The following is a 25,418-nucleotide window of genomic DNA, read 5'->3' as shown; positions in this document are numbered from 1 at the left end:
TGATTCGAGAATTATAAACGTGTATGTAAAAAAAAAAGAAAAGAAAGAAAGAAAGTAAAATAAAAATGTTCCGTAAAGTAAAAGGTGAGTTGGTGTCGATGTGCTTCGTTATACGGTGTCCATTACAGTTATTTCTTTATACTTTCAGTTTACGTGTCGATTCGTTGCTAACTACCAATGATTGTACATGGCCTTCAAAGATTATTTACTGTTCTCAGGCAATTGTGTAAAACATTCGATCTTTTACTTGAAAGAAATTGTTTATAGTTTATAACTGTATAAAGGTTAGTAAAGAGTAATACAGGTTCATTTCCGTACATATATCTATTTACAGTTAAGGATTATATATCAAGTTAAGTATTTATTATAGGTGTAATAGTATAAAATGGAATCTAATAGTTGCTTTACGGAAAAGAGGAGAATAAGAGGAAAAGATATCCTTAGAATGGATGGTCTTTTACCACCGACCCGTCGTCTGCCAGTGTGTAATGCTGTAACTTCAACATCCTATAAAAAAAAAGAAAAGAAGTGGTCTATTGGAGGAATATTTAAGCGTATATCTTCTATCCGAGATGATGACAGTTCTTCCAACGAAGAAGAGATTGTTTATTGCAAAAGGGAACCTAAAAATCTTTCTAAAATCAATAAGCAATCTGACAGTATCGTACTTCATCCGGTAAAAAATAATTGCGAGCGTCAGACAGAATCTAATAATTTGGTAATTGAAACTAACGAACAATCCATGGAATCTCTTAATGTCCATATAGATTCTGTACATTCACGTAGTAGCGATGGTTCTTTAGAAGGTTTGGGTAGGAAAATACGGAAAAATAAAATGAAGGCACGCGTAGAGGCTAAAAGAGATCGATTATGTCCTAATAGTAGTTCTGACGAGGATTCACGTATTTCCAATAACTCATTGGCTAAATCTCAATTAGAGGATCATTCACAAAGCATTTGTAAAACCAATTCTTACAACAGACGTACTCGAGCTGCTAGAACGGAACGTTATATCAAACGTTTATTTAAAGAAGAAGTGCATATAGATGATGCTAATCAAGTAAATTGTAAACAAGACAGCTTAGAATGTTTAGACGAAGGACAACGTGTTATTGCGAATTTAAATGATACACCACGCCAAATAATACATTCACGACGATCAACGATACAATCTAATGATCAAATTGCTCCAACACATAAATCGGTTGTGTTGAACACTCAAAATATCAATACAGGTACAGGTTGTTCTGAGAATTGGTCATATGGTAATCAAACTGAATATTCAACTCACAAACGTTTAACAGATATGAATCAAAATAATTGTTACGAAAAGAACGCTGCTGCTGCTCGTTGGATAGAACAGGATTCAAACAATTGTTTCACATTGACATCAGTGAGAGATATCGATCGTCAAAAAGATCACACGATTGAACGAAGATCGATGCCAAGATCGACTAATCCACCAGATCCTCCACCTCGTGATCCTCGTCGTGTTCCTACCTACGCGTGCCATTCTTTTCCTTTTAATGGTAGAAGTCAAAAGAAAAGGCTTTTCGATGGGTATGCAAATACAAATATGGATCAGAAAGTCGACTGGATTGGTACACGAGCATATAGTTCGAGTGAGGATATTACACGTAGTAAAAATATTACACAACGTGATTCACAAAATATGTTTCTTTTAGAATCCAAAAAGATCAATATTCGTCCACGAGAATATACAAATAATAAGTACACGTCGATGTGTAACCGTTCGAACGAGATCGAACATAATCCGTCTCGGTCTCTTCAAATGGACGAGCCTGAAGCTTCAAAATGTAGAAGAAAGAATAATCGTAATAATCAACTTAGCTCGAATGTTAATGAACACGATGAGAGAGTAAAACAGATTCAATTATCAATGAACTGTGAAACAAACGGTATATATGGACGAATCTCAGCGCGTAATACTCAATCGTCTAGCGAACGTTCGTATGTTTTTAGAAATAGCAATGAGAATGAAGTGAATTCTGAAGAAAAGAGTAACGAAACAACGAAAATGGATGAAGCAGCTCTAGAGAGAAAACAATCGTCGAAGAATCTTGAAGAAGCAATTTCTGAGTTGGAAGCCATATACAATAGTTTACGACTTGGAGATGAGGATTTGTTAGATCGTGCTGAAAGAAGAAGCATGGAGGAATTCAGTCTTAAACATGGACAACCTGAAGATGAGCAAGTAAAGCCTAATCGTTTGGATTCACCTGATAGATTGAAAGATGATATGGCCTATAGAAGAATGCATCCTGTTGAACGACCAACTTCTTTGTCGGATATTATTGGACAATCATCATTTTCAAACATCAGTTACCTCATCGCTTCACCTGTTCTTTCGCGTAGGGACAATATGTTTGATGAAACTAAGACACCTATTGGTATAACTCGTCGTGACGAGCCGGATGTAACGAGAGACGACGTTGTCTTCCGTAGTATACATCGTGCCAATAATACACTTAAAGTTATCGAACCTCAACCACCTTTTGGTATACCACTTGGACCAGTGACCACTGCTACGGAGAGCGATTATCTGCACACAGTGCCAAATAAATTTAATCCACCTCGTTCGCCATATATACCACAATGCGAACCTGACGTTGTTACGGATGATTTAGCTTTTAGGACACTTAGAAAGGATTCCACGACAACATCGGCAAAGAACAACGCAGATAATCAAACAGAAAGTATCAACGAATCTGTCAATGAATTTCCTGCTAAGAAAAAGAGAGCTGTTAGGTCTCTTTCTGCTAATCTTTATGGGCTGATAAATCAAGAACGTATACATTTGCACAGACAGCCAAGCCTACATGAGATCAACGATGATATCGAGAATATAAATAGTAATCGTAAATTCGTAGATAAGATAGATCATTTTAGACGTGTTGTTAGCGATGGTGAATTATCCGATCAAGGTAGTATAAGATGGCGCGGAGAAAGATATACAAAGAATACTTTTGACATAAACGGAAATCATCACGATTCTGGTCTCTGTAGGAAAATGCTTCGAGTTTATGTCTCGCCATCAACGACGATGCAATGGTCGAATAAAAATTCTAATAATCGCGAAGAAACGCCAACGTCCACTTTTCTCAGCGCTACCAGACGAACTTCGTCTGTTGACATTACTTCAGATTCTTGGAAACCCACTCGCGATGATTCCTTAATTGGTAAAGATAATACGGATTCAGATTTTACCGCGTACAGTCGTCTGTGTCAAGACTTGGTAAATATAATCAAAGGATCCGATGATTCAGAAATAAAAACCAACCGACAGGATGAACTAATTGAAGCTAAAAGCTCTACCCATGAAAATAAAATTGAGATTGAACCTTTAATTACAGAATTATGTAATGAACTTCTTGACGGTACGGTTCAAGAACATTCCAATGAAAAATCTGAAACCAAGGAAACCAATGAAATCAAGGAATGTATCGACTTAAAATTAGACGAAGAAAATACTATAGAAACTGAAGATGATAAGCTCGATTATTATCTTCGTTTGGCAAACGAGAACGTGAAGATGATTGCAGAGGCTTTTAGCAGCGTTGCCGACCACCTACGCGATGGCCTTGACGTTGGAGATGATTCATCGAGTCGTTTTAGGACCGATGGCGATAATACACATGAAACTAGCACACGTTCGTCGTCGTTTTTGGTCGAGGGAGATGAAAAGACGCTGGATGAGGTGTCAACGTCCTCGAAGAACGAAGATCTTGTTAGAAAAAGCGTTGAATCCGACGTATCCATAGAAAAGCTTGACGTTCCTAACCTCAAAGAAAATAACGTTAGACGTCCATCGGACATAGAGATCGATCTTAACAAAGCCGTGGAAGATCTACAAATAGCCGCAGCCAGTTTAAGCGGGAATGTACAAGAAATGGAAGAACTTGAAGTTCGACTAACAAAATTGGGTGAAGGTCATTTGGACGTTCAAATCGAAGACAAGGCTGACGAAAAAAATGCGGCAAAACTTAAATTATTTACCGTAGAGAAGAAAGATGTTATTTCTGAGTCTGACGTAGGACAAGGAACAGAAAAAAATGATGAACAAAAATGTGAAATATTGGAGCCAATAGAAACGCAAGATGGCAACAGGCGTATTGCGGTTCGCGAAGGTGAGAGGAATGTATGGGACGTTGATTTGAAAAATTACGACGAGAATTATCTCGCACGACCGATCGAAATACGTGTTCCTTATGTAACTAACATCATTACTATAACTATAACAGAATATTCCATGGTTTTACTCGCTTGCCTCCTTGCACTGCTTTTAGCAATCGTAGCAGCGTCGTGAGAAAGGTCTCAACTGCATATGAATATGTATGTATATGGTATGGCATATTTATGGTGGGTGATGTGTTTGTTTTTACCCTGGGCGTGCCATAATCATTTGTATTTTCGTCTTACTAATGTCGTAGGTCTCCAGGATATTATTCGTTCGGCATGCGATAAAGGTTACCATGCGAATGTGTAAACTCGATTACTATGGTGTCGTGGATTCACGTATGGCGGCGACAGGTGTGTTCCTTCTTTCGAATGTTTAAATAAAAAGAAAAAAGAAAAAGAAAACAATACGCAACTTTTTACGAACCGATTGAGAAAGGAACGATTTTGTTGTTCTCGTTGTTGTTGTTGTTGTTGTTGTTATTGTTGCTGCTGCTGTTATTGTTGCTATTGTTACTGTTGTTGGTTTTAATAAAGTTTAGACATTCGTGCCGCATCTTCTGCAAAATCTAACCTCTATCGTCAAGAGTCACGGTGTTGCGTCGTCCTCGATTTTTTCGTTTTTCTGTTGGGATTTCTTTATTTTTTCTTTATTTTTTATTTATTTTTATTTTATTTTTTTTATTTTTTAGATGAATGAGGAAAACATTTCGTTATTATAGGAAGTTTTATGTTACATAGATCGCATTTTGTAATAAGTAGAATCTAATGTAAGTATATTAAACGAGTAATCCGTCGGTAAAGTAGCACGAAAAGCTTAAACGATAAAATGAATGTTTGATACGAACTACTTTAACGGAATACTAAAATAAACTTACGCGTTTCAGTCTCTGACTCATAGCTAACAACGAAAGTACACCGATAACTTCGTACGATTCGAATGTAATTACTTTACAATTAAATTATCACGTATTTTTTCCTTCTTTTGAAAAAAAAAAAAGTATAAAATAAATTGCAAATATATCGTGTACCGTGAAGTGGGTGCCACATCGAGTCAGTATCGATTGTAACGATATTATTTCGGTGACGAGTTCCTCTCTCAGTGAGAAAAACGAGGAATTATCGATCGCAGGCGACGAAGTGACGTCATCAAGGATCACGCCACATCTTCATCCATTGAAACGAGCCTTGCGATTGGTCCACCGTAGCTCAACTATCTATATCTATATCAAGAATAGTCGGGAACTGTCTTGGTTTGCAAGCTGCATGCTTTAATGAGTTTGGTTCCTAGTACGTCGTATTATTGCATAAACAGGAACGTTTTTTTTTTTATACTATTTTTTATTTTATAAATCATCTCTACTTATTTATAAAACATAAATAAAATAGAGTCTAACAATTCTAATATAAAATTCATATCCGTTTGGTTTTTTGCAGACATCTAATTCTTTATCCTGCAATTTAAAAAATATCTGCTATAGATAAAAATAATTTGAATTTAGTTTAAAATTAGACGGTATTATCATAAGACATGAAAATAAATTTGTAATAATTTACATAACAAGTATGGAAACGCAGATAAGTATTCACATTGCGACGTTTTATCTTTTGAAAATGTAACGATGACTTTCCAAGTGGTGATAGTAAAAATGATAAAAAATTTCACTATATAAATAATTTTCGTTATTTTCGTCAATTATATACATTTTCAATAGATTATATTTGAAAAAAAAAATTGTGTTAACTTTAAGACGCACGTTGTTCCCGCGCTACGAGTTTCATGATATTTCCAGTAGATGTCGGGATGACGCAACCTCATCGATCCCGTTAGTTTAAGACTCGTGAGCGGCAAGATGGCCGCGTCGAGTTTGAGTCTATGTACGTCGGTCCGTATTTTCCAATAGAATTAGTAGCGTCTAATGCGTAACACGTTACGGAACGGTTCTTCGCAACGTTTCCGACGCATAAAGAATTTCATTCTAACGTAAAAGTTCGTGTTGTCGTTTTAATGACGAATTAATCGATTCGACGGGAAATACAAACAATTTCTAAGACCGGGATACATAAAGGAAAACGATGGAAATCGAGAAAAACTCGTTCGAATGTTAAGCCGGTCTACGGAATTTTCTTCTCGGTATTTTGGAGAGACGAGAAGTAAGCATATCGAGAAGTAACGCGAAAGAATAGATTAAAGGAGGTTAATTTAGCGAGGTAAATGTGTTAGTGTCAGTGATAGGTAAGAGAAGCACGTGGTCTCACTCCAGTGCTCTTCGTGTGACAAAGACGTATCGAGTGGAAACTTAATAATACGACGAAAGAGAGAGAGAGAGAGAGAGAGAGAGAGAAAGAGAGAGAGATTGAGTGAGTGAGTGAGAGAGAGAAAGGAGAAGGGAGTAACAAGGTAAAAGAAATACAAATAGTATGTTAAACCAAAAACAACAACAAATATTACGTAATTTTACCTGGAGGATTATTTATGCCATCGAAATCAAATGAATTTAAAGTTGTCGTTTTCGACTCTGTGCTCTAGCTAAGGCACACGATTCTCAAAATAACTTCGTCAATCTTATATAACGAAATAAGAAACTAGCAAAAAAGAGAGAAGAGAGAGAGAGAAAGAGAAAAAGGGATAGAGATAAAAGGTATGTGAAATTTATATATATACATATATGCATATATATATATATATATATATATATATATATATATGTACGAAAAGATTCGATCGTTGAGCATACGTCGTTCGCTAATCTTAATCATGATAGAAGTAATAGTAAGTAGGGTAGTTCGAGAAGGGATTCACGCCTTCCTGATTTAGCATGTTTATTTCCGTTTTATAAGCTTAGAATCTTCTCTCCTTCCAGAGAAATTCCACGTGTGCGTATATATACATATTCGTCGCAAAAGCGTCGCATTTCATTCGAAAATAACGATAGTACGACAACGATGACGACACAACGACGACAATAACAACAATGTTGTCTTTTAGACTCAATCAGGATCTGTGATTTACGTAGGGTCAACGATCAAAGGTTAAATATTTAGAGTAGGAAGATAAATAGTTCAAAGTGAAAAGTGCGAAACAATATATTTTCATTCGCATTGACGAAGAATTAAAATACTTCTCGAAATAAAAAAACTACGAAGTACGTTGCATAGTACGCATGCATGTATACATATATATATAACACGTACAAACATATACGTATGTTTACCGGCTTAGTTGTGTACCATTCGGTGCATACTATCTCCGCCATCTTTTGCTCTCCCTCTCCTCCCCCTCCTCTTCCTCCTCCTTCTCCTACTACCTGCATACCACCCTTTTCTTAGTAGGCGCCTACTATCATCATCCGTCGTTTTCGTCATCGTCGTCGTGGTCGTCCTTATCGTCGTTATCGTCGTTATCGTCGTTATCGTCGCTGTTGTCGGTATCGTTGGTATCGTTGGTATCGTCGGTATCGTTGGTATCGTCGGTATCGTCGGTATTGTCGGTATTGTCGGTATCGTCGGTATCGTCGGCATCGGTACGGATGGTTGCGTTCACGCGCACACCCACACTCACGTCATCCTTGACCCTTGGATCGTGAACAGTGATAATTTCCTTACCGGATTCGTACTGGGAAAAGCGAGCGTTAGTCGGTTGGAATCGACGATAGAAGAAGGAGGAGAACTCTGCACATTTTAAAAAGTTTTATTATCTTTTTTTTCTGCACATTTACACACAGATATATATATATATATACACATACATACATATAAGTATATACATATATAGTTTCATTTTTCTACTTTTCCTCTTTCTCATTGAGTTGTGTGTGCGTTTTTTTTTCCTTTGGTAAGTTCTTTCGAATTCTTTTTTTTTCTTTTTTTTTTTCTTTTTTCTTTTTATCCCAAATTTTTATATACGTATATATACATAGGTTTCTCTCTCTTTCTCTATGTCTATTTCTCTCTCGTTACTCTTTAGCTAAAGAACGCGCGCGTGGACGAGGCATTGTAAAGTTTTCCTCTCACGAATCAACTTATGCGCCGGCGCTATTTGTACTAGCATAGATATATATGTACTTGCATACGAATATGCACAAGGAGTTTGCGAGGGAGACGTCCGGCGTCCTTCGTTACCAGTCGCGCCAAGTCCCGCTTATAAAAGAGAGAAAGAGAGAGAAATACGATATAGCATTTTTTCTCTCGTAAAATAATTTTATTTAAATTTATATATTTATTTATTTATGTATTAACCTAGAAAACTGAATATCATTTATTACAGAGTATCCGAAAATAATGACGAAATCAAAATTTCATCGATGATCGTTATTGCACAATGAAAGATCGATACTCTTTTTATGGTCATCGTTTTCTCTCTCTCTCTCTCTCTCTCTCTCTCTCTCTCTCTCTCTCTCTCTTTCTCTCTTTGTTTTTTGATGATGATGAAAGGGAAAAATAAAAATGTTTGCATTCGGTTTCCAAGCATTTCTTCGCGGTTGTGAATAAGCCAATGAACGCCCTTCTCGTCACGTGGAATATTTTATTCTCGTTACTTGGTCTCTCACGCAATTTGATACGACCTCGACGTATAGTATCCTCCCTCTTTTTCTCTTTCTATTTTCATTCACCTGCCTTTCTTGTAGTCTACTACGAACTTAGCTCTTCGTTCTTCTTCGGAAGATATCGGATCGCCTCCTACGGAAGAGTTCGATTGCCTCGAGCGAAAGATCGTAATAAAGTTTGATCTTTGTACTTTGAATCTTCTTGTAAATTGTAGGTATTTATTACTACGCTTGATCAGATATTACTTGATATGTACATATGTATATATATATATATATATATATATATATATATATATATATATATATTTTTTTTAATTCATTTCTTTATTCGTGTATACTTGCAATATTTGCAAATACTTGCAAATACTACTTACTATTGCAATATTACAATACATTTGCAAATATTTATACGATATTTAATAACATATGACTTCCGGCTCTAATACTGTTTGATATTTTCTTTCTTTTTTCCTTTTTCAAAGTTGTTGGTTCGCGCGTGTATCTCAAACTTTTCTATGTGTTTTGTATTCATAATCGATCGGTTTTTCATTTAGGTTCGTCATTACTCGGTTTCGATCGGAAGTGTTGGAAAACGAACTTACTTTTCTTCGTCCCTCACGTTGTAAAAGAAGAAAAAAAAAACAAAGTAATAATGAGTTTCGTATTTCTCATCTAATGTGTAATATAGACGTATTCTCTTGTTGGAAAATCTTTTATACGAAATTACTCGGCATAGCGAAGTTTGTAATCAATCGTTAACGTCCTACATTCTATTCAATTCGAGAGAGAGAGAGAGAGAGAGAGAGACGAGTTAACCTCGAATTAAAAAAAAAGGAAAATGAAAATGAAAAAAGTAATTCCTCGGGCTCCTTATTTTCTTAAATTCGAACGATCAATCGTATCTTTAAGCTCTTTTATTAGGAAGACATTGTTATTTGTCAGGGAAGCGATACTTAACCTATGAAATATGAATGCTTACAATTAATGTCGGTCAACAAACCGAATAAATGCACTTGTCGCAATGGATCGTAACGTTTGCACTTGTTATTTCTTTATCTTTCATTATTATTTATACGTTTTTATTTCCAACGATTAGAGTCCTTTATATTTATATATGGGAAATTAATAGTTTATTATTATTCATCGTTAGAAAGTAATATTGATATGAAGAATGTATCGACGATATTGGTTTTTACCATTTAATGCTATTATTTGATTAAAATAATCCGTTTGTGTTTTTGTTTTATAATTACATTTTTAATTATATTATTCATTAATGTCTCTTATTAATCAAAAGAGTATCTTTCTAAAATCGGAATAATAAAAAAATTGCTGATTGGAATAACGTGTTCAAAAGGAGAACTTCTAAAAAAAAACAGAATTTCTGAAGGATAAGGGATATGTTATATATATACATATAACACACATACACATACACAATCATATAAATATATAGATTATATAAATATATAAATTATCATATATATATATATATATATATATATATATATATATATATATATATGTAAGGGGAAAGATAATTATGGTAACTATTCATGCTGAGATAAAATAATTCCATCGAAGAAAAAAATGAACACGTATCTATTTGCATATATTATTTTTAAATATATACATACAGAAAAGAGAGAGAGAGGGGGAGAGAGAGAGAGAGAGAGAGAGAGGGAGAGGAGAGAGACCGTGTTTACAAGAGAATATTTACAGACAGATTTTTCTTTAGAATTACAAGAAAGAGAGGAGGAATAAATGGATCGGTTAGTCGATCTCAGTTAGTTTGCTCTCATCACGATTCGCGTAGGAGGTTGTTCAATAACAGTGCGACGTAACGCGAAATCCTTCCCCTCGTAGATCACGAACGGTCTACTCTCTTCCGGTATATATCGTACGCCCTTCCTCTTGCGTGACATTATTGATTCTCTCTCTCTCTCTCTCTCTCTCTCTCTCTCTCTCTCTCTCTCTCTCTCTCTCTCTTTCTCACTCACTCACTCACTCACTCACTCTAACTATGTCTCTGTCTGTCTCTCTTTTTTCACCCCCGTCCTCTCCCCTTGATATTCTTTTTATCGTAAAAACTGTCATTTTTTTTTTCTTTTCAATTTATGGAAAATTTTCAATCTTCAGTCCTCGTACGAATAATCTCGTCATACTTTATTTCATTGCGAGCAATTTTTAGTCCCATGGATAAATATAAAAATCAATTATATTATGAAAATAATATTTCCAATTTATATCTAACATAACTAGCATTTGTGTAAATAAAATTTGTAATTTATTAATATGTAATATAATTATAATACTTTTTATTACTATGAATATCATAAATATTAATGATATTTATAAATTCTCTCTATTTTTATGTATTACACAAATTATAAATTTTATTCAAATAACGTATAAATATTTATAATATTCGTTGTGAAAAAAAATTATCATATATATATATATATGTTAATTATGTTATCAAAATTTATCGACAGAAAGATTATCGATAGAAAAATATTATCGGCCTAAAACATTTTGTTACCGACGGATGTTAATCTTGATTGATTTTGTTTTTTTCTTTTTTTTTTATTTTTACAATTCGAAATGAATAATCCTTTTTGATTTTTTGTTGAATATAAATCTTGTATCGGACATCAATCGTATTTTTTTTTTTTTCCTTTATCTGATTTATTAGAAATTTATCTGTCTATCAATCAACAGATGAGTACAAGCATTTTGATGTTTGAAATTAAATATTAATTGTGTTTTTATAGTAAATTATGTATTAGAATTGCGACGTAATTCTCGCGTTCTTTATATTAACAGCAATGTTTCACCTTGAGGAAACTCAACAATATAACGTAACACAGGGTCCGATGTTCAATGCCGTGAAACTCGTTATCTCTCTCTCTCTTTTTCTCTCTCTTTCTCTTTCTTTCTTGCTAGTTTAGTCTATCGACGTTTATATCTCTCGTACGTTTTTAGATCCACTATTACGGCAAGTCGGTCGTATGGATTCTCGACTGAAAACGAGATAATCGATCTCCCGTCGAGATAACGTATGACGAATAATCTTGTAAGCAAGAGAAAAGACGCGATCTCGTTTTATCCTTTCTTGTAATTTCTAAAAACGCCGTAGTAGTATTATCGCTGTGCTGTGCTTTGCAAACAATCTAAGATGTGCTCGTCGAGTTTGAAAAGAAGGTACGATGAGGAATTATGCATTAAAAATCGATTTTTATTTTTCCAAACTGTATGACGTTGTTACTGAATTACGATATCATTGTGAACAGAATTCATTTTTTTGTTTTCATTTTTTTTGGCGAACGAGAAGCTCAAAGTATCAAATTTTCGTCTCTTTTATAGTTCTATCTCATAAACTCAATATAGATTTAATTTTTTCCTTAATCACGAGGCTATTCCGAGTCAAGCACGTGATAAAGCAATCAACAGTAATATGCATAGAGGAGAATATAATCTATGTACTGTACTCATAGTCGTTCGTTTCTAACCGCTATGTATTATAGCTAGTACGTATATACTTATTTAATGTTTCGTCAAGTTCGATCATGTTATCTAATGTATTTCCATATTTATCTATCCAATATGCATTTACGAACTTATCAACATATAATTTATATTTATATATGTATATGTCTATTATACATTATTTAGGTTTAAGTGTTGAGTGATTATTGTCCGACTTTTGGACTGGCAATATCGATTGTCTCCTTTACGGACTTTGATTCTTCAAATGTTATCAAATAGTTATCGATCAGAGACACTTCATTCTATATTTCCTGAAAATTGTTTCATTTAATAATATCAAAATTTAATAATGAAGTTTTTAGTGATGATCTCAGGAAAAATCATCATCCCTTATCATTAATAGAATTAATCAATTTATAATGTCTTTTTATTTCGTAACTTTCGATCGTACCAATATTATCTATATTTATCTGTTAATATAATTTTCATTAATTAATTTCATTAATTCGTGTATTTCAAAAAAGTTTAATAATTAATGAATTTCGAGAGAGATGGTGCAGTTGATGTTGAAATTTCTGGAAAGTTTATATTGATGACGTCAGTAGTATGCCGCCTTTAGATAAGATAATGTTTTAAACGTTTGTACGATAAGGCAAAAGCAATTCCTCCTCTTATTTTTTTTCCAAATCCAACAAGAATATTCTAATAACTAAAAATACTCTTTTTGACATGAGCGAGGACGAATCCTCTGACGACAAATCAGAGACGATTTCTCGCTTACTGACCCTCTTGTCTATTTTCAAACGCTAAGAACCTCGTGAGAAGGCTCACTCACTCATTCACTCACTCACTCACTCACTCACTCACTCACTCACTCACTCACTCGCTCGCTCGCTCGCTCGCTGGCTGGCTACTTCTCTCCCTCTCTCTCTCTTTCCCCTTTCATCCCTCCTTTCACAATTCCTCCTTTTTTTCCTCTTTTGTATGTTCTCCCTAGTTTTCGATCGAAGAAATTAGGACGACGAGTTATATGCCATTTCAAGTCGTTTTCACTCATTAGCACCTACAAATCGTTTGAACAATTTTCTCCTTTTCGAAGAATTCAATGGAATGTGAAACATCGTGCAATAAATCGGAACGACTTTTTTGTTTATTTTTTTTCTGTTTCTTTTCTTTCTTTTTTATTTTTAAAATTCTGTTAGGCAATCAATCGAAAAGAAATATGTATTGTACTTCGAAATATTTTTTCATGTTCGAAACGATCTTTATTAGTGTATCGGTATTAATTACATTTGATAACAATGTAGTTTCATTGTTTAATGAAGAAATTGCTTTTTTTTTTTTCCTTTTCCATTTACTTTGAAAATATTTATACAGATATCTGTATTTGTGTGTCAATTTTATTGTTTATTTTTCGATATGATTTCGATATGAAACGTTTGGAATATTAATTCGATGCATCGGAAATTTATGAGTGGATTTGTCGAGGTCTAGAAAAGATACATTTTTTTTTTTTTTTACATATCTACATATGTAAAATAATTATTAATTAGTTACTTCAATGTATTGATGAATTTTTAATGATACAAAAAATACTCTTTCTTCTTTTTTACTTGATTCTATTCGTGTATATAATTTTTTATATTTGTCCTATTTGTTGTATGTAATAATGTAATATCTATAAAAAATAATTATTAATTAATATATTTCAAATGTATGAACAAATTTTTGCAAAACATGTAAAATAATGATCAGTTAGTTTAACGAATATTATATTCTTATAATAACTTTGTTATATACATATTAATATAGATAGATATATATTCGAAACTTCATTTATAAAAATAAAGTCTATTTATGTTCGAACAGCTTGCCAATATTTAATAGATTCAAAGTAAACAAATGTATATAATACGTATCTGCATTGAAATATATACAACATGTATCATTAGGAATAAATCGATACGTTTCTGTAGCTTCAATGAGCAAAATCGATACTAGATAGAAACGACATGGATTCTATCTCTTTCTTTTAATCTCGCACATGTCATAAATTTGGCAAAATACATACATACATAGCTTTCTTTATCTTGACAATCTCGAAAGTCTAAGTAGTCGAAATCGTAAATGAATATTTTTCGATCAAAGTTCAAACGAGATATCAAAGTTTTCTTTTTTGCTCTATTTCTCTCTCTCTCTCTCTCTCTCTCTCTCTCTCTCTATATATATATATATATATATATATATATATATATATATATCTTTTTTTATTTTTTTAATGGAATGGAGTGCCGAGAGAATAAACAAAATAGAAAAAGAAGAGCAATAAGATCTAAAAACATGTCAAAGTGTATAATAAAGTTGTGAACTTTGCCCTTATGTCGCTAATATAACAAACAACGAAGTGGTTGCGGTTGCGATTGCGGTTGATACGACATTAAATAATAATGGGCAAAAAGGGGAGGGGTTGGTGATGGTGATGGGAAAAATAGGGGTGAGGGGAGACAAAAAATAGGAGAAATAAATAGAAACGAAGGCTGCAAGTGATGAGAATTTTTGTTTGTTTGTTCTTCGAATACTAACCAGATCATTTTCATTTTCGTGTTGTTTTTTTTTCCTTTTTTTGGGAATGATTTTTCTTGCAGTGCCATTAATCCGCATCAGCGAGAAATAAGAGAGAGTACCTGAAGTTAATCGATCGGAAGTAAGCATAAACTGGGTCGCCACCATGATCGTGGAGGACAAACCGTGAGTTTGTAGAGCAACTCTGAAAGAGAGACAGAAATATAGACTCGTTGATTATTCGTTCATTATTTTGCTGCATGCATTCACGATTGACAAAGCCCTTTTCACAATTTCTGATTGATTATCGCTTAGTATGATTATCGTTTAGTGTTTCCTATAAGTCGAACTTTGATCTTACCTTTTTCTTTCTACTTTTTTTCTCTCTCCTTTTTTTTTTTCTTTAGTCTTTGTTTATTCAAATCTTACGCACAAAAGAACGCACTCTCTTCTTTTACATTTATTTTGTAGAAAATATTTTAGTAGAGAATTATTGCCTGTTTTGATCTTTTTAAATATTTTTGTTATAATCATAATAATAATAATAACAATAACAATTGTAATTATTGTTAATGTAATAATAATAATAATAATAATAATTATTATTATTATTTTATTAATTGGCACGATTTTTGTTAAAGCTAGTCTTTGCACGCATTCGTAGTCAGCTTCATTATTTATATAGTACAGTTATTTTTTCTTCTCTTTCTATTTTAATATTAATTAAATTTATAATAAATATTATAATTATTTATGTGTGTATATGTATGTGATTCACACACACATATAATTATATAATTAATCTTATATTATAATTGATTATAATATAACGATTATATAATATTATATATCATATTATATAATCAGATTTATTTCGGTTCTCATCTTATAATATTACATAGAAATATTATTCTATAAAATTATAGAATAATTATATATAATGTTATAAGATAAATTTTCAATAATATAATATGAAAGGAATTATATAATTAAATTATGTATATATATTTCTTTAATATAATTTTGTATATATTTTCTTGCTTGAAAATATTTTAACATATACACGATATGTTTATTCTTTTTCTTTTTTTGCTTTCTTTGCATGAATAGAAACATTTAAAAAGTAGGTCATTATCTCTGGTCTGCCATTATTATTAAAACATTTCTTTTCTTTCATTGCTAGTACGTTAGTTGCATTGGTGAACAAGCAAGATTTTTATTCATCTGCATATATATATATATATATATATATGCATTGTGTATGTATTCTTTTATATATATAAAAATTAAATTATCAAATTTCAAGGTGGATTGAGTGCATCGTTTATGGCATTGAATTTTATCGATCCTTTATACACACAAAAAGAGAAACTTTCATTATAAATATCCTTTTCTCATTCGATCATGGTGTTTTTTATTTTCTTCTCTCTTCTTTTCTTATCGGAATCATTGGTCATATTCTGATAATATAACTTTTTTTACTTTTTCCTTTAATACGGGTCAGTAACAAACCGACGACAATTTTTTATTACATTTATATTTCGTTCACTTGTTCGTCTTTTCTTTCTTTCTTTCTTTCTTTCTTTCTTTCTTTATTTTTTTTTCTTATCCATTTCATTCGAACGTAAAGAAAAATTTAATAATTTTTTTCTTTCATTCTTTTCATTTTTATATGTAGTAGAAATTTGATACTCGTTCAATCTGTGAATGAAAAATTCTTCATTGATTATTATGTATGGTTCCATAATATATTACATTTCTCCGACACACACCATATTTGGAAATTTTACTTCTGAAACACCCTATCTCTCTCTCTCTCTCTCTTTCTCTCTCTCTCTCTCTCTCTCTCTCTCTCTCTCTCTCTTTCTCTTTCTCTTCCTTTCTCACTCTCATTCTCCTCTCTCTTCGTTGTTAATTATCGTTGATAAATAGAGATCGACAATTGTAGTTGGCACGAATAGTTACGAAACGTTATGTAAATGTATATGTTCACGCAGTAGCAAATAATAGGACAGAATTTGTTATAAGATTAATTAACATTTTGAAATTCGAATGAATTGTATTATTTATGAAACTTGATGTATGCTGAAATTCAATCTCTCTCTCTCTCTCTCTCTCTCTCTCTCTCTCTCTCTCTCTCATATTATTATTATTATTAGGATAAATTTAATAAAGAAATATCCTAATATAATCATCTAAAATTCATATCAAGGTGGATTTGTAACCTGTGAGAGAGAGAGAGAGAGAGAGAGAGAGAGAGAGAGAGAGAGAGAGAGAGAGAGAGAGAGAGAGAGAGAGAGAGAGAGAGAGAGTTTATCAAGGCTTGTGAAAGACAACGTTCAAAGTCCACTGAATGAACTTAGTTTCGTCTTACTTCATCGGAATATACATGTATGTATATATGTACATATATATACATATGTATCTTGAGAAACTTTATTTGAATAATTTCGTAATTAGCTTATTTAATTAATCCTAGTTTACTTCTTCACCTTCTTCTTCCTCTTCTTCTTTTTTCTTTTTTTAAATTATTATTCTTATGTATTTATATCGTCTAACTTTATTCATCGTTCAAAGTTCTTTCATGCTAAATATCCAATTATTATGCGAGACTTCTTCTTATCGTTTATCATATTCTTTATAGCCTCTTAATACTTCTTTTTTCCTTTTTAACTTCTTCTCCTTCTTTATTCCTTTTCTTCATTTTCTCCATTCAAGAAACTTGTGACAATGTAATAACTTCTATTAAAAAGCAATGACTTTTAATATCCATTTAAAATCCATTTAAGAAGAATGACCTAATAATAACCATTTTTTTCTTATTTATGAATAACGAAGTCTTTTCTCTTTAAATTAAACGATTTCCTATTATTTGATATTTAACATTCTTTTAAATAAAAAACTACTTATGTATATTTGTCTCTATGTATGTATGTATGTATGTATGTATATTTATATATAAACATATTATATTAAAGACTTTGCATATTACATAGACATATAAGATGACATATAAGATATAGACATATAAGATAGACACATATAGACATATAAAGTTTATAAAAGAAAAATTATAAAAAGTTATTAGAAAGAAAAAATATATAAAAAGAATTGCGTGAGAACTTAATTTACAAATGAATGTCATTGTAAAAAATTTTGTACATATATTCAACGTCGAAATTTCTTTTAGTTTAGCCTTTAAATGATACGAGGTTCATCCATCATTTTCTTATATGCTTATCGTTGAAACAAGTCAACTTACGTGTAAATATAACATATACATTCATCGCTCGATTTGCCGTGTTTATTCTTACTTCCAAAGGAATCCGTTAGCCTGGATAAAAATAAACTTGAATATCGTCGACCCTTGAAGTGCAATAGTGCATTTATGTACGTATACTACATGGAATCGGGTCACTATTTACATACATACATACATAGATGCATTGGCGTTTCGCCCAATTTTATTTTACAAGTTCTCTTTTATTTGTTCTATTTGAATTTATTGAGTATCATTTATTCATTCATAATAATCGTTCGATAAATATAATATATTATATAATATATTGTAAAGTATTAATAAGTATATATCTCTTATCATCATCATCATCATCATCATCATCATCATCATCATCATCATCATCATTAGTATATTATTATTATTATTATTATTATTATTATTATTATTATTATTATTATTATTATTATTATTATTATTATTAGTAAATTGCTTTACGTTTTTATTTATACTTCTTTATATATGCATCCAATGCACGATTGATAATGCAGCATGATGCATCAAACATCTGCTTATTATCTTATAGGAGTAAAGAGATATAAAATTTCCTTTAAATTATTCTATCTTGGAATGTTTAGTTTTAATACGTTCGTTCTGATAGAATAAGATACAATATTATATTATTATTATATTATTATATTATTATATTATTAATAAAAATTATTTTTCTTTTTTCTTTGAATTTTTTATTAATAAAAAATCATCAGACTCGAACGTATTAAATATCGTTGAATATGAAAATGTTAAAATGTTAATAGTAAAATTGGTGGATCACATTTTTAGAGAGATGGAAAGCTTCTGGATCACCAGTGCGATCAACGCGATCAAAGCTTTATCGTACTTGTACGACCTGCTGACCTTCCCAGTCTATCTTATCCTTCAACGGCCATGGGAAAAAAGGAAGGCCTCAAGAAGGATCAAAGCACGTCCTATCAGCAAGAGCGAAAATTCGATCACTTATAGAAGCGTTGATTCACCTGGTCCAATGCATATCAAGCTCGAACGAGAAAAAATTTGTACGCTCGAGAAGGTCTTGCTTTGGGTCAGTAAAATACATGGTGAAAAAAAGTGTCTTGGTACCAGACAAATCCTTGCTGAAGAGGATGAGGTTCAACCTAACGGAAGGATCTTTAAAAAGGTAGATAGTTCTATATATATATATTTTCTTTTTGGACTAATAACATTTTTTATTTGAGGAAGAAGATAGGATTTTCTGATCGAGAATTGTTCAATCGAAAGATATTGTATCTCAATTTAAATATTTCTAGAGAAATTTGTTTAATGATATTTTGTAAAATCATCAGATCTTTCGATTGAAACGATTAGATTAAATAGAACGTCGTAGCTCGTACGTTTTGAATAATTAGAATGATCTATGAAAATTTATATAAAAATTGTAATGTAAATGTTCCATTCAATTCTCTTTTTAGTATAAAATGGGAGATTACAGATGGAAATCCTTCGTGGATGTTGAAAGATTGGCGGCTTCCTTTAGTCGAGGATTAGTCGAGAATGGTCTCACTCTACGTAAGAACATAGTAATTTTTGCTGAAACCAGGGCGGAATGGATGATCGCAGCCCACGCTTGTTTCAAACAAAATCTAACAGTGGTAACAATCTACGCGACACTTGGAGATGATGCTATAGCCCATGGTATTAATGAGACCGAAGTTAACACAGTTATTACTAGCCATGATTTGTTACCGAAATTTAAACGACTTTTACATGTGTTACCTGAAGTTAAGAATATTGTTTATATGGAGGATCAACTTAAGCAAACTGTAACAAATGGTTACAAGGTAATATGATAAAAATACATTAGAACAATTAGATCTAGCCATCTACATTGTGTAACCATTTAGTTTGAAAAAAATTATTTTGTTCAATTATATTCCTAAAGAGAGTAATTAAAAATAATTAATTAATTACTCTAGATATTATATACATCAATTAAATTTTTACGTGTTCACTTAGGAGTTAACTTTAATCGATTTTAATTAAATTCTGCATATCGATTTGTTATTAGGAAGGAGTACGACTGATGCCATTCTCAGATATTATTGCAGCAGGCAACACGTCTAAAGCAATGGTAGTTTCACCAAAAGCCGATGACACTGCTATTATTATGTATACATCAGGTTCAACGGGTGTACCAAAAGGTGTCTTACTTAGTCACAGAAACATTATGGCAACCTTAAAAGCATTCTGCAATGCTGTTGAAATTAAATCAGATGATGTTTTTCTTGGATTCCTACCACTTGCTCATGTTTTCGAACTTCTTGCCGAAAGTGTATGCTTACTTACTGGTGTACCTATTGGTTATAGTTCACCTCTTACAATGATCGATTCAAGTAGCAAGATTCAACGAGGCTCCAAGGGTGATGCTTCCGTTCTTCATCCTACTTGTATGACTGCAGTACCGGTAAAATACTTTTTTTTCTAATATTTGTATTAGATTATTATGTAGAAAAAATGATTATATTATTGCTTTTATTATTGATTGATTATTATTATTAATGATTATATTATTAAAATTATTGTTGATTTCAGCTTATCCTAGATAGGGTATCTAAAGGTATAAATGAGAAAGTGAAAAAATTAGGACCTTTCAAATCAGCCATCTTTAATACTGCTTATCATTATAAACTAAAATGGTACAATCATGGATATGATACTCCTCTGCTCGACAAATACATCTTTGCTACAGTCAAGCAAATTCTTGGTGGTCAGTTGAGACTTATTCTCTCTGGTGGTGCACCTTTAAGTCCTGAAACTCACACTCAAGTAAAATTGTGTCTCTGTGTCACCGTTACTCAAGGATATGGTCTTACAGAAACTTGTTCTTGTGCTACTGTCATGGATAGTATGTATTTTTATATCCTTCCTTGTGATGCGTTTTTGAAAAAAAAATATATATATATTAGTTTACTTTTCTTGTTATTTATATAAAATATTTTTCTTTTTTTTTTTTATTATGTAGCATATGATAGAAGTATTGGAAGAGTTGGACCTCCAACAACAACTTGTGATATTCGTCTTGAGAATTGGGAAGAAGCTGGTTACCGAGTAACAAATTTACCGAATCCAAGGGGTGAGATCGTTATTGGAGGTGAAAACGTCTCAGTTGGCTATTATAAGTTACCGGAGAAAACAAAAGAGGATTTCTTCCAGGAGGATGGTAGACAATGGTTCAGAACCGGTGATATCGGTGAAGTTCATCCTGATGGTTCTGTGGAGATCATAGGTAATAATATACTCTTGATATCGTTTAACTTTTTTCTTTTTTCGAAGTTTTATATATATTAGTTTTATATATATTATTCGCACACACACATTTATTGAATTATTAATTCTAGATCGGAAGAAAGATTTGATCAAATTACAACTAGGTGAATATGTTTCATTGGGTAAAGTCGAAACAGAATTAAAGACATGCCCAGTTGTAGAAAACATTTGTGTTTATGGAGATGGAAGTAAGAACTACACTGTAGCACTAGTAGTACCTAACCATCATATTCTCGAAGAAATTGCATCCAATATTGGCATTGTCGGAAAGAGTTTTGAGGAACTTTGCGAACATCCATTGGTGGAAAAAGCAGTACTTGAAGAATTGATCGAGCATTCTAAGAAATGTAAGAAGAATCGGTTGCATTATTATCCTTTAATTATATCGATCTCGTTCGTACTCACATCATACATTTTTTATTTTTAACAGGCCAGTTACAAAAGTTTGAAATACCTGGTGCAGTGAAACTTTGTCCTGAACAATGGTCACCCGATATGGGTCTTGTAACAGCTGCGTTTAAACTTAAGAGAAAGGCTGTGCAGGAACGTTATCAACATGAAATTAATAGAATGTATGCTTCGTGATGTCGAGCTAAAATGTGCACGAAGTGTAAGGAGTAATTTGTATAAAAGAAAAGAAGGAAAGAAAAAAAAAGAAAGAAAGGAACAAACAAACAAACAAATAAATAAACAAAAAAAATGTCTAAGGAAGGCCACCCTCGTCCGATGGAACAGTACCTCGAGAAACTTTAGACATTGTTTTATCTGATAATTATAAAATAATTTTTAAAAACAGATTATTATTAACGAAGAAACGAGTTGAAAGTCCTTGTATAACGAAAGTTATAAGCTTCGTAGTGTCTTTTGTTATTGTCTTCCGATAGTAAACAGGTTCGATTTACGTTTTCATCGTTTTATATATATATATATATATATATATATATATATATATATATATATATATATATATATATGAGGAGATTAAAAGAGTCGTATCTCTCGATGAATATTGTGAAAATTCCATGTTAAAGCGATTCTATTAAAAATATATTTTTATCTAATATGAATGATACAAATGATAAGAAGATAGAAAAAGAGAGTGAAACAAAAAAAGAGCCTAGTAAGTAAATAAAAATAATAATAAAGTGTCGAGAGATATACAAAGCGAGTGGGATAGGAGGAACAAAAAAAAAACTAATGGTGCAAGACGACCGTCCTCTATTATTAACATAAATAATAGAGAAAAAAAGGGACGTCGTTTATAAGATTAAATTTTTATTTATGTTCTTCTTTTTCAACAATGGTCACATGATATTGTTTAGTACGCGTTTTTAATATTACGTCCGAGGGAATTTATCTAAACAGTAGTAATGCGTGGATCGATCGAGGATGAACATTCTGCAAACGAACTGATTGCGTAAGTTCACGAATCGTACTGTGTACTTACTTTAAGTATTATAAGTAATCGCCGAGCTTAGGGAATATATGGAAGAGGGCTACTTGGAAAAAAAAAGAACAAAAAAAATATATAAAAGAAAAAAAAATAAATAAATAAATAAAATAAAACAAAACAATAAAAGAAAACCCAAAAAAAAAGAAGAAAACAAGTTAAAAAAAATAATAATAATAAATTGTCGTTATTTCGATTAACTTTGATGTATATATATATATATTTATTTATACATATATATATATATATATATATATATATATATATATATATATAATATAGAAGAGAGAAACGAGAGAAAAGAAAAATGAATGACTTTTATTACATATAAACGATTGATCGTTCCATGTTATTAAGAGATGGTGTACATTGTTAAATTAAACAACATAGAAAAAAAACTAAGAAAGAAAGAAAGGAAGGAAGAAAAAAAAAAGAACAAGCAAAAATTCGAAAGCATTTAAACGTCGTCGACTGTATGCATTTTTTCTTTTTTTTTTCTTTTTTTGACTTTTCTAATTCCTGATTGCCTTTGGGATTACTAATCAGAATTATACTCTCTGTCATTTTAATATAATAATAGTATTCGTGGATGATATGTATATCGGACAAAAGAAAACCATGCCTACATTTTGCAGTGTCGATTTAAAAATTATAAGAACACACATATACACACACCCACATATATATATATATATATATATATGTCTTTTCTTTTTCTTTATCACGTATGTAACGTATGTATGCGTGTTGATCTCTCTTATCGTTATGAATTGCATGCATGCATTTATGTACGCGTGTATATGTACAAGTTGATGATTAATATATAAGAAATGAAAAATATATAGAAGAGAGAGGGAGAGAGAAAGAAAGGAAAAAAGAAACGTGTGTAAGTACATGAGAGTTCATACAAAAGTGTGGAAATACGTGTGCATTGAATTTAGTCTTCCCGTTTTCTTGTGAATCCGTTGAATTTATTTTGCTGCGAACGACATTGAGAAAGTAAATTATTATGAGGATGGAATTTTCTTTAAAACATTGAAATACGATTATTATTATCATCTTAAAAACATTTTATAAAAGTAATTAAAAAAAAAATGAAAAAAGAATTATATAAAGATGAAAGTACGATTGTGTATCATTGCAAAACGTTTTTTCTCTTTCTACATAAAAAAATTATATATACACACACACACACACACAAATTATTATTATTATTATTATTATTATTATTAATATTCATATATATAAATAGAACATTTTCTCTTTTCATTCTTCTATTTTACATATTTTTTATTAAAATTGATCGCTGAATTAATGAAGATGCATAAGAATTAAAAACAAATAGAGAAGTTAATATAGGCAGCTCGTCTTTCACATTTCATTTTATTTTCTTATCATCATCATCATCATCATCGTCATCATCATCATCATCATCATCATCATCATCATCATCATTATTATTATTATTATTATTATTATTATTATTATATTATTGTTATAATTATTATTTTATTTTATTTTATTTTATTTATTTCATTTTTCTTTTTTCATTAAAAAATGCGAAGTTCCTGGTTATGAATAAATCATCGAGCGTACAAGGATCGGTACTAATTTCTAATGAATTAAGCTCTGTATTAGATATTATTAAATGAATACGAAAAACATTGTTTGTCACTCGCATCTTATAGTGCATCACAATAATAATTATTATCAATTATTCTGAAACGGTGATTTAAGATTAATAAATCTGTACAAATCTGTACAAAAACTTGTATCATAGAGAGAAAGAGAGAGAGAGAGAGAGAGAGAGAGAGAGAGAGAGAAAGGGGGAGAGAAAGAGAGAGAAAGAAAGAGAAAATTAATATGGCTCTATATGTATATACAGAATGAGATATGTTTACTATATACACCTATCTTCAAAAAACAGTGTGCAGCATTTTCAATTTACTCAACCAGGTAATGTAAAAACGCTAAACTCTTATCCATCATCCCAACATAAAGACATACTTTAAAATTAATTTACTTAAAAAGAATTTTTTAATATATATATAACATATATATATATATATGTTATACACGTATTATATAGGGTGGTTCATTTAAGGTGTTATAATAAAATTGATTTATAATTAAATTGATATTATTTATTGTGATTTGGATATAATTATTTAGTAACATTTTATGTAGATCAGTTCACATAAATATATGTATATATGCATCATACGAGATAGCTTATATAAAGTGTTACAAAGTATTTCTATATTAAATATGTAGAATTTTCTTTTCCTTTCTTTCTTTTTTGTTTTTTTGACAATTTAAATGATATGATAAGATTGATCGATATCCAAATGGAAGCAAAAGTAGTTAATAGCTTTTGTTTTTGGAATTTTGAATTTGATTTATGTTAAATCGATATTATTTATTACGATTTGGATATAAATATTTCGTAAAAGTTTATATGGACCATCTCGTATTTGTGCATCATATTGGGTGGTACACATAAAGTATTACAAATTCGTTTCTATAAAAACGAATTACAGATCTTTATTGAAGCATCCTTGATTTTTTCATTCATGATTAAATATAA

At 31.2% G+C, this 25,418-nt stretch overlaps 2 protein-coding genes across 22 annotated transcripts; both read left to right on the top strand.

Moving 5' to 3' along the window:
* The first annotated feature begins 385 nt into the window (after nucleotides 1-385).
* Nucleotides 386-5,884, top strand: LOC127068228 (uncharacterized). 11 transcript variants are annotated; one of them, XM_051004085.1, is made up of 3 exons: nucleotides 386-4,148; nucleotides 4,308-4,353; nucleotides 4,452-4,753. In XM_051004085.1, exons 1-2 carry the CDS (start codon nucleotides 386-388, stop codon nucleotides 4,325-4,327), a joined length of 3,783 nt encoding a protein of 1,260 aa, XP_050860042.1. In that variant the 3' UTR covers nucleotides 4,328-4,353; nucleotides 4,452-4,753. The 11 variants fall into 11 exon arrangements, with proteins under 11 accessions (XP_050860042.1, XP_050860041.1, XP_050860037.1 ...); XM_051004084.1 differs by having other exon boundaries at nucleotides 4,308-4,364; XM_051004080.1 differs by having other exon boundaries at nucleotides 4,263-4,353.
* On the top strand, nucleotides 5,184-24,757 carry LOC127068237 (fatty acid CoA ligase Acsl3). 11 transcript variants are annotated; one of them, XM_051004132.1, is made up of 9 exons: nucleotides 6,207-6,351; nucleotides 14,882-14,984; nucleotides 18,880-19,234; nucleotides 19,527-19,895; nucleotides 20,123-20,518; nucleotides 20,647-20,959; nucleotides 21,077-21,340; nucleotides 21,453-21,728; nucleotides 21,812-24,757. In XM_051004132.1, exons 2-9 carry the CDS (start codon nucleotides 14,965-14,967, stop codon nucleotides 21,964-21,966), a joined length of 2,148 nt encoding a protein of 715 aa, XP_050860089.1. In that variant the 5' UTR covers nucleotides 6,207-6,351; nucleotides 14,882-14,964; the 3' UTR covers nucleotides 21,967-24,757. The 11 variants fall into 11 exon arrangements, with proteins under 11 accessions (XP_050860098.1, XP_050860089.1, XP_050860093.1 ...); XM_051004133.1 differs by having other exon boundaries at nucleotides 6,269-6,408; XM_051004134.1 differs by lacking the exon at nucleotides 6,207-6,351 and adding an exon at nucleotides 6,472-6,839.
* Nucleotides 24,758-25,418: the final 661 nt, after the last annotated feature.

Source organism: Vespula vulgaris, chromosome 12 (assembly GCF_905475345.1).
Source record: "Vespula vulgaris chromosome 12, iyVesVulg1.1, whole genome shotgun sequence".
In the NCBI taxonomy this organism is placed as follows: domain Eukaryota; kingdom Metazoa; phylum Arthropoda; class Insecta; order Hymenoptera; family Vespidae; genus Vespula; species Vespula vulgaris.
The sequence above is the reverse complement of the archived record's forward strand: the minus strand, read 5'-3'. Positions and strand labels throughout refer to the sequence as shown.

What these genes read in the sequence shown, in the direction of transcription:
- LOC127068228 (XM_051004076.1), top strand. Translation starts at nt 386, where the DNA reads ATGGAATCTAATAGTTGCTTTACGGAAAAGAGGAGAATAAGAGGAAAA.
- LOC127068237 (XM_051004131.1), top strand. Translation starts at nt 11,926, where the DNA reads ATGTGCTCGTCGAGTTTGAAAAGAAG. An exon ending in CTGTAACAAATGGTTACAAG is followed by an intron (nt 19,896 to 20,122) that starts GTAATATGATAA and finishes ATTTGTTATTAG; the next exon opens with GAAGGAGTACGACTGATGCC. An exon ending in GATCGAGCATTCTAAGAAAT is followed by an intron (nt 21,729 to 21,811) that starts GTAAGAAGAATC and finishes TATTTTTAACAG; the next exon opens with GCCAGTTACAAAAGTTTGAA.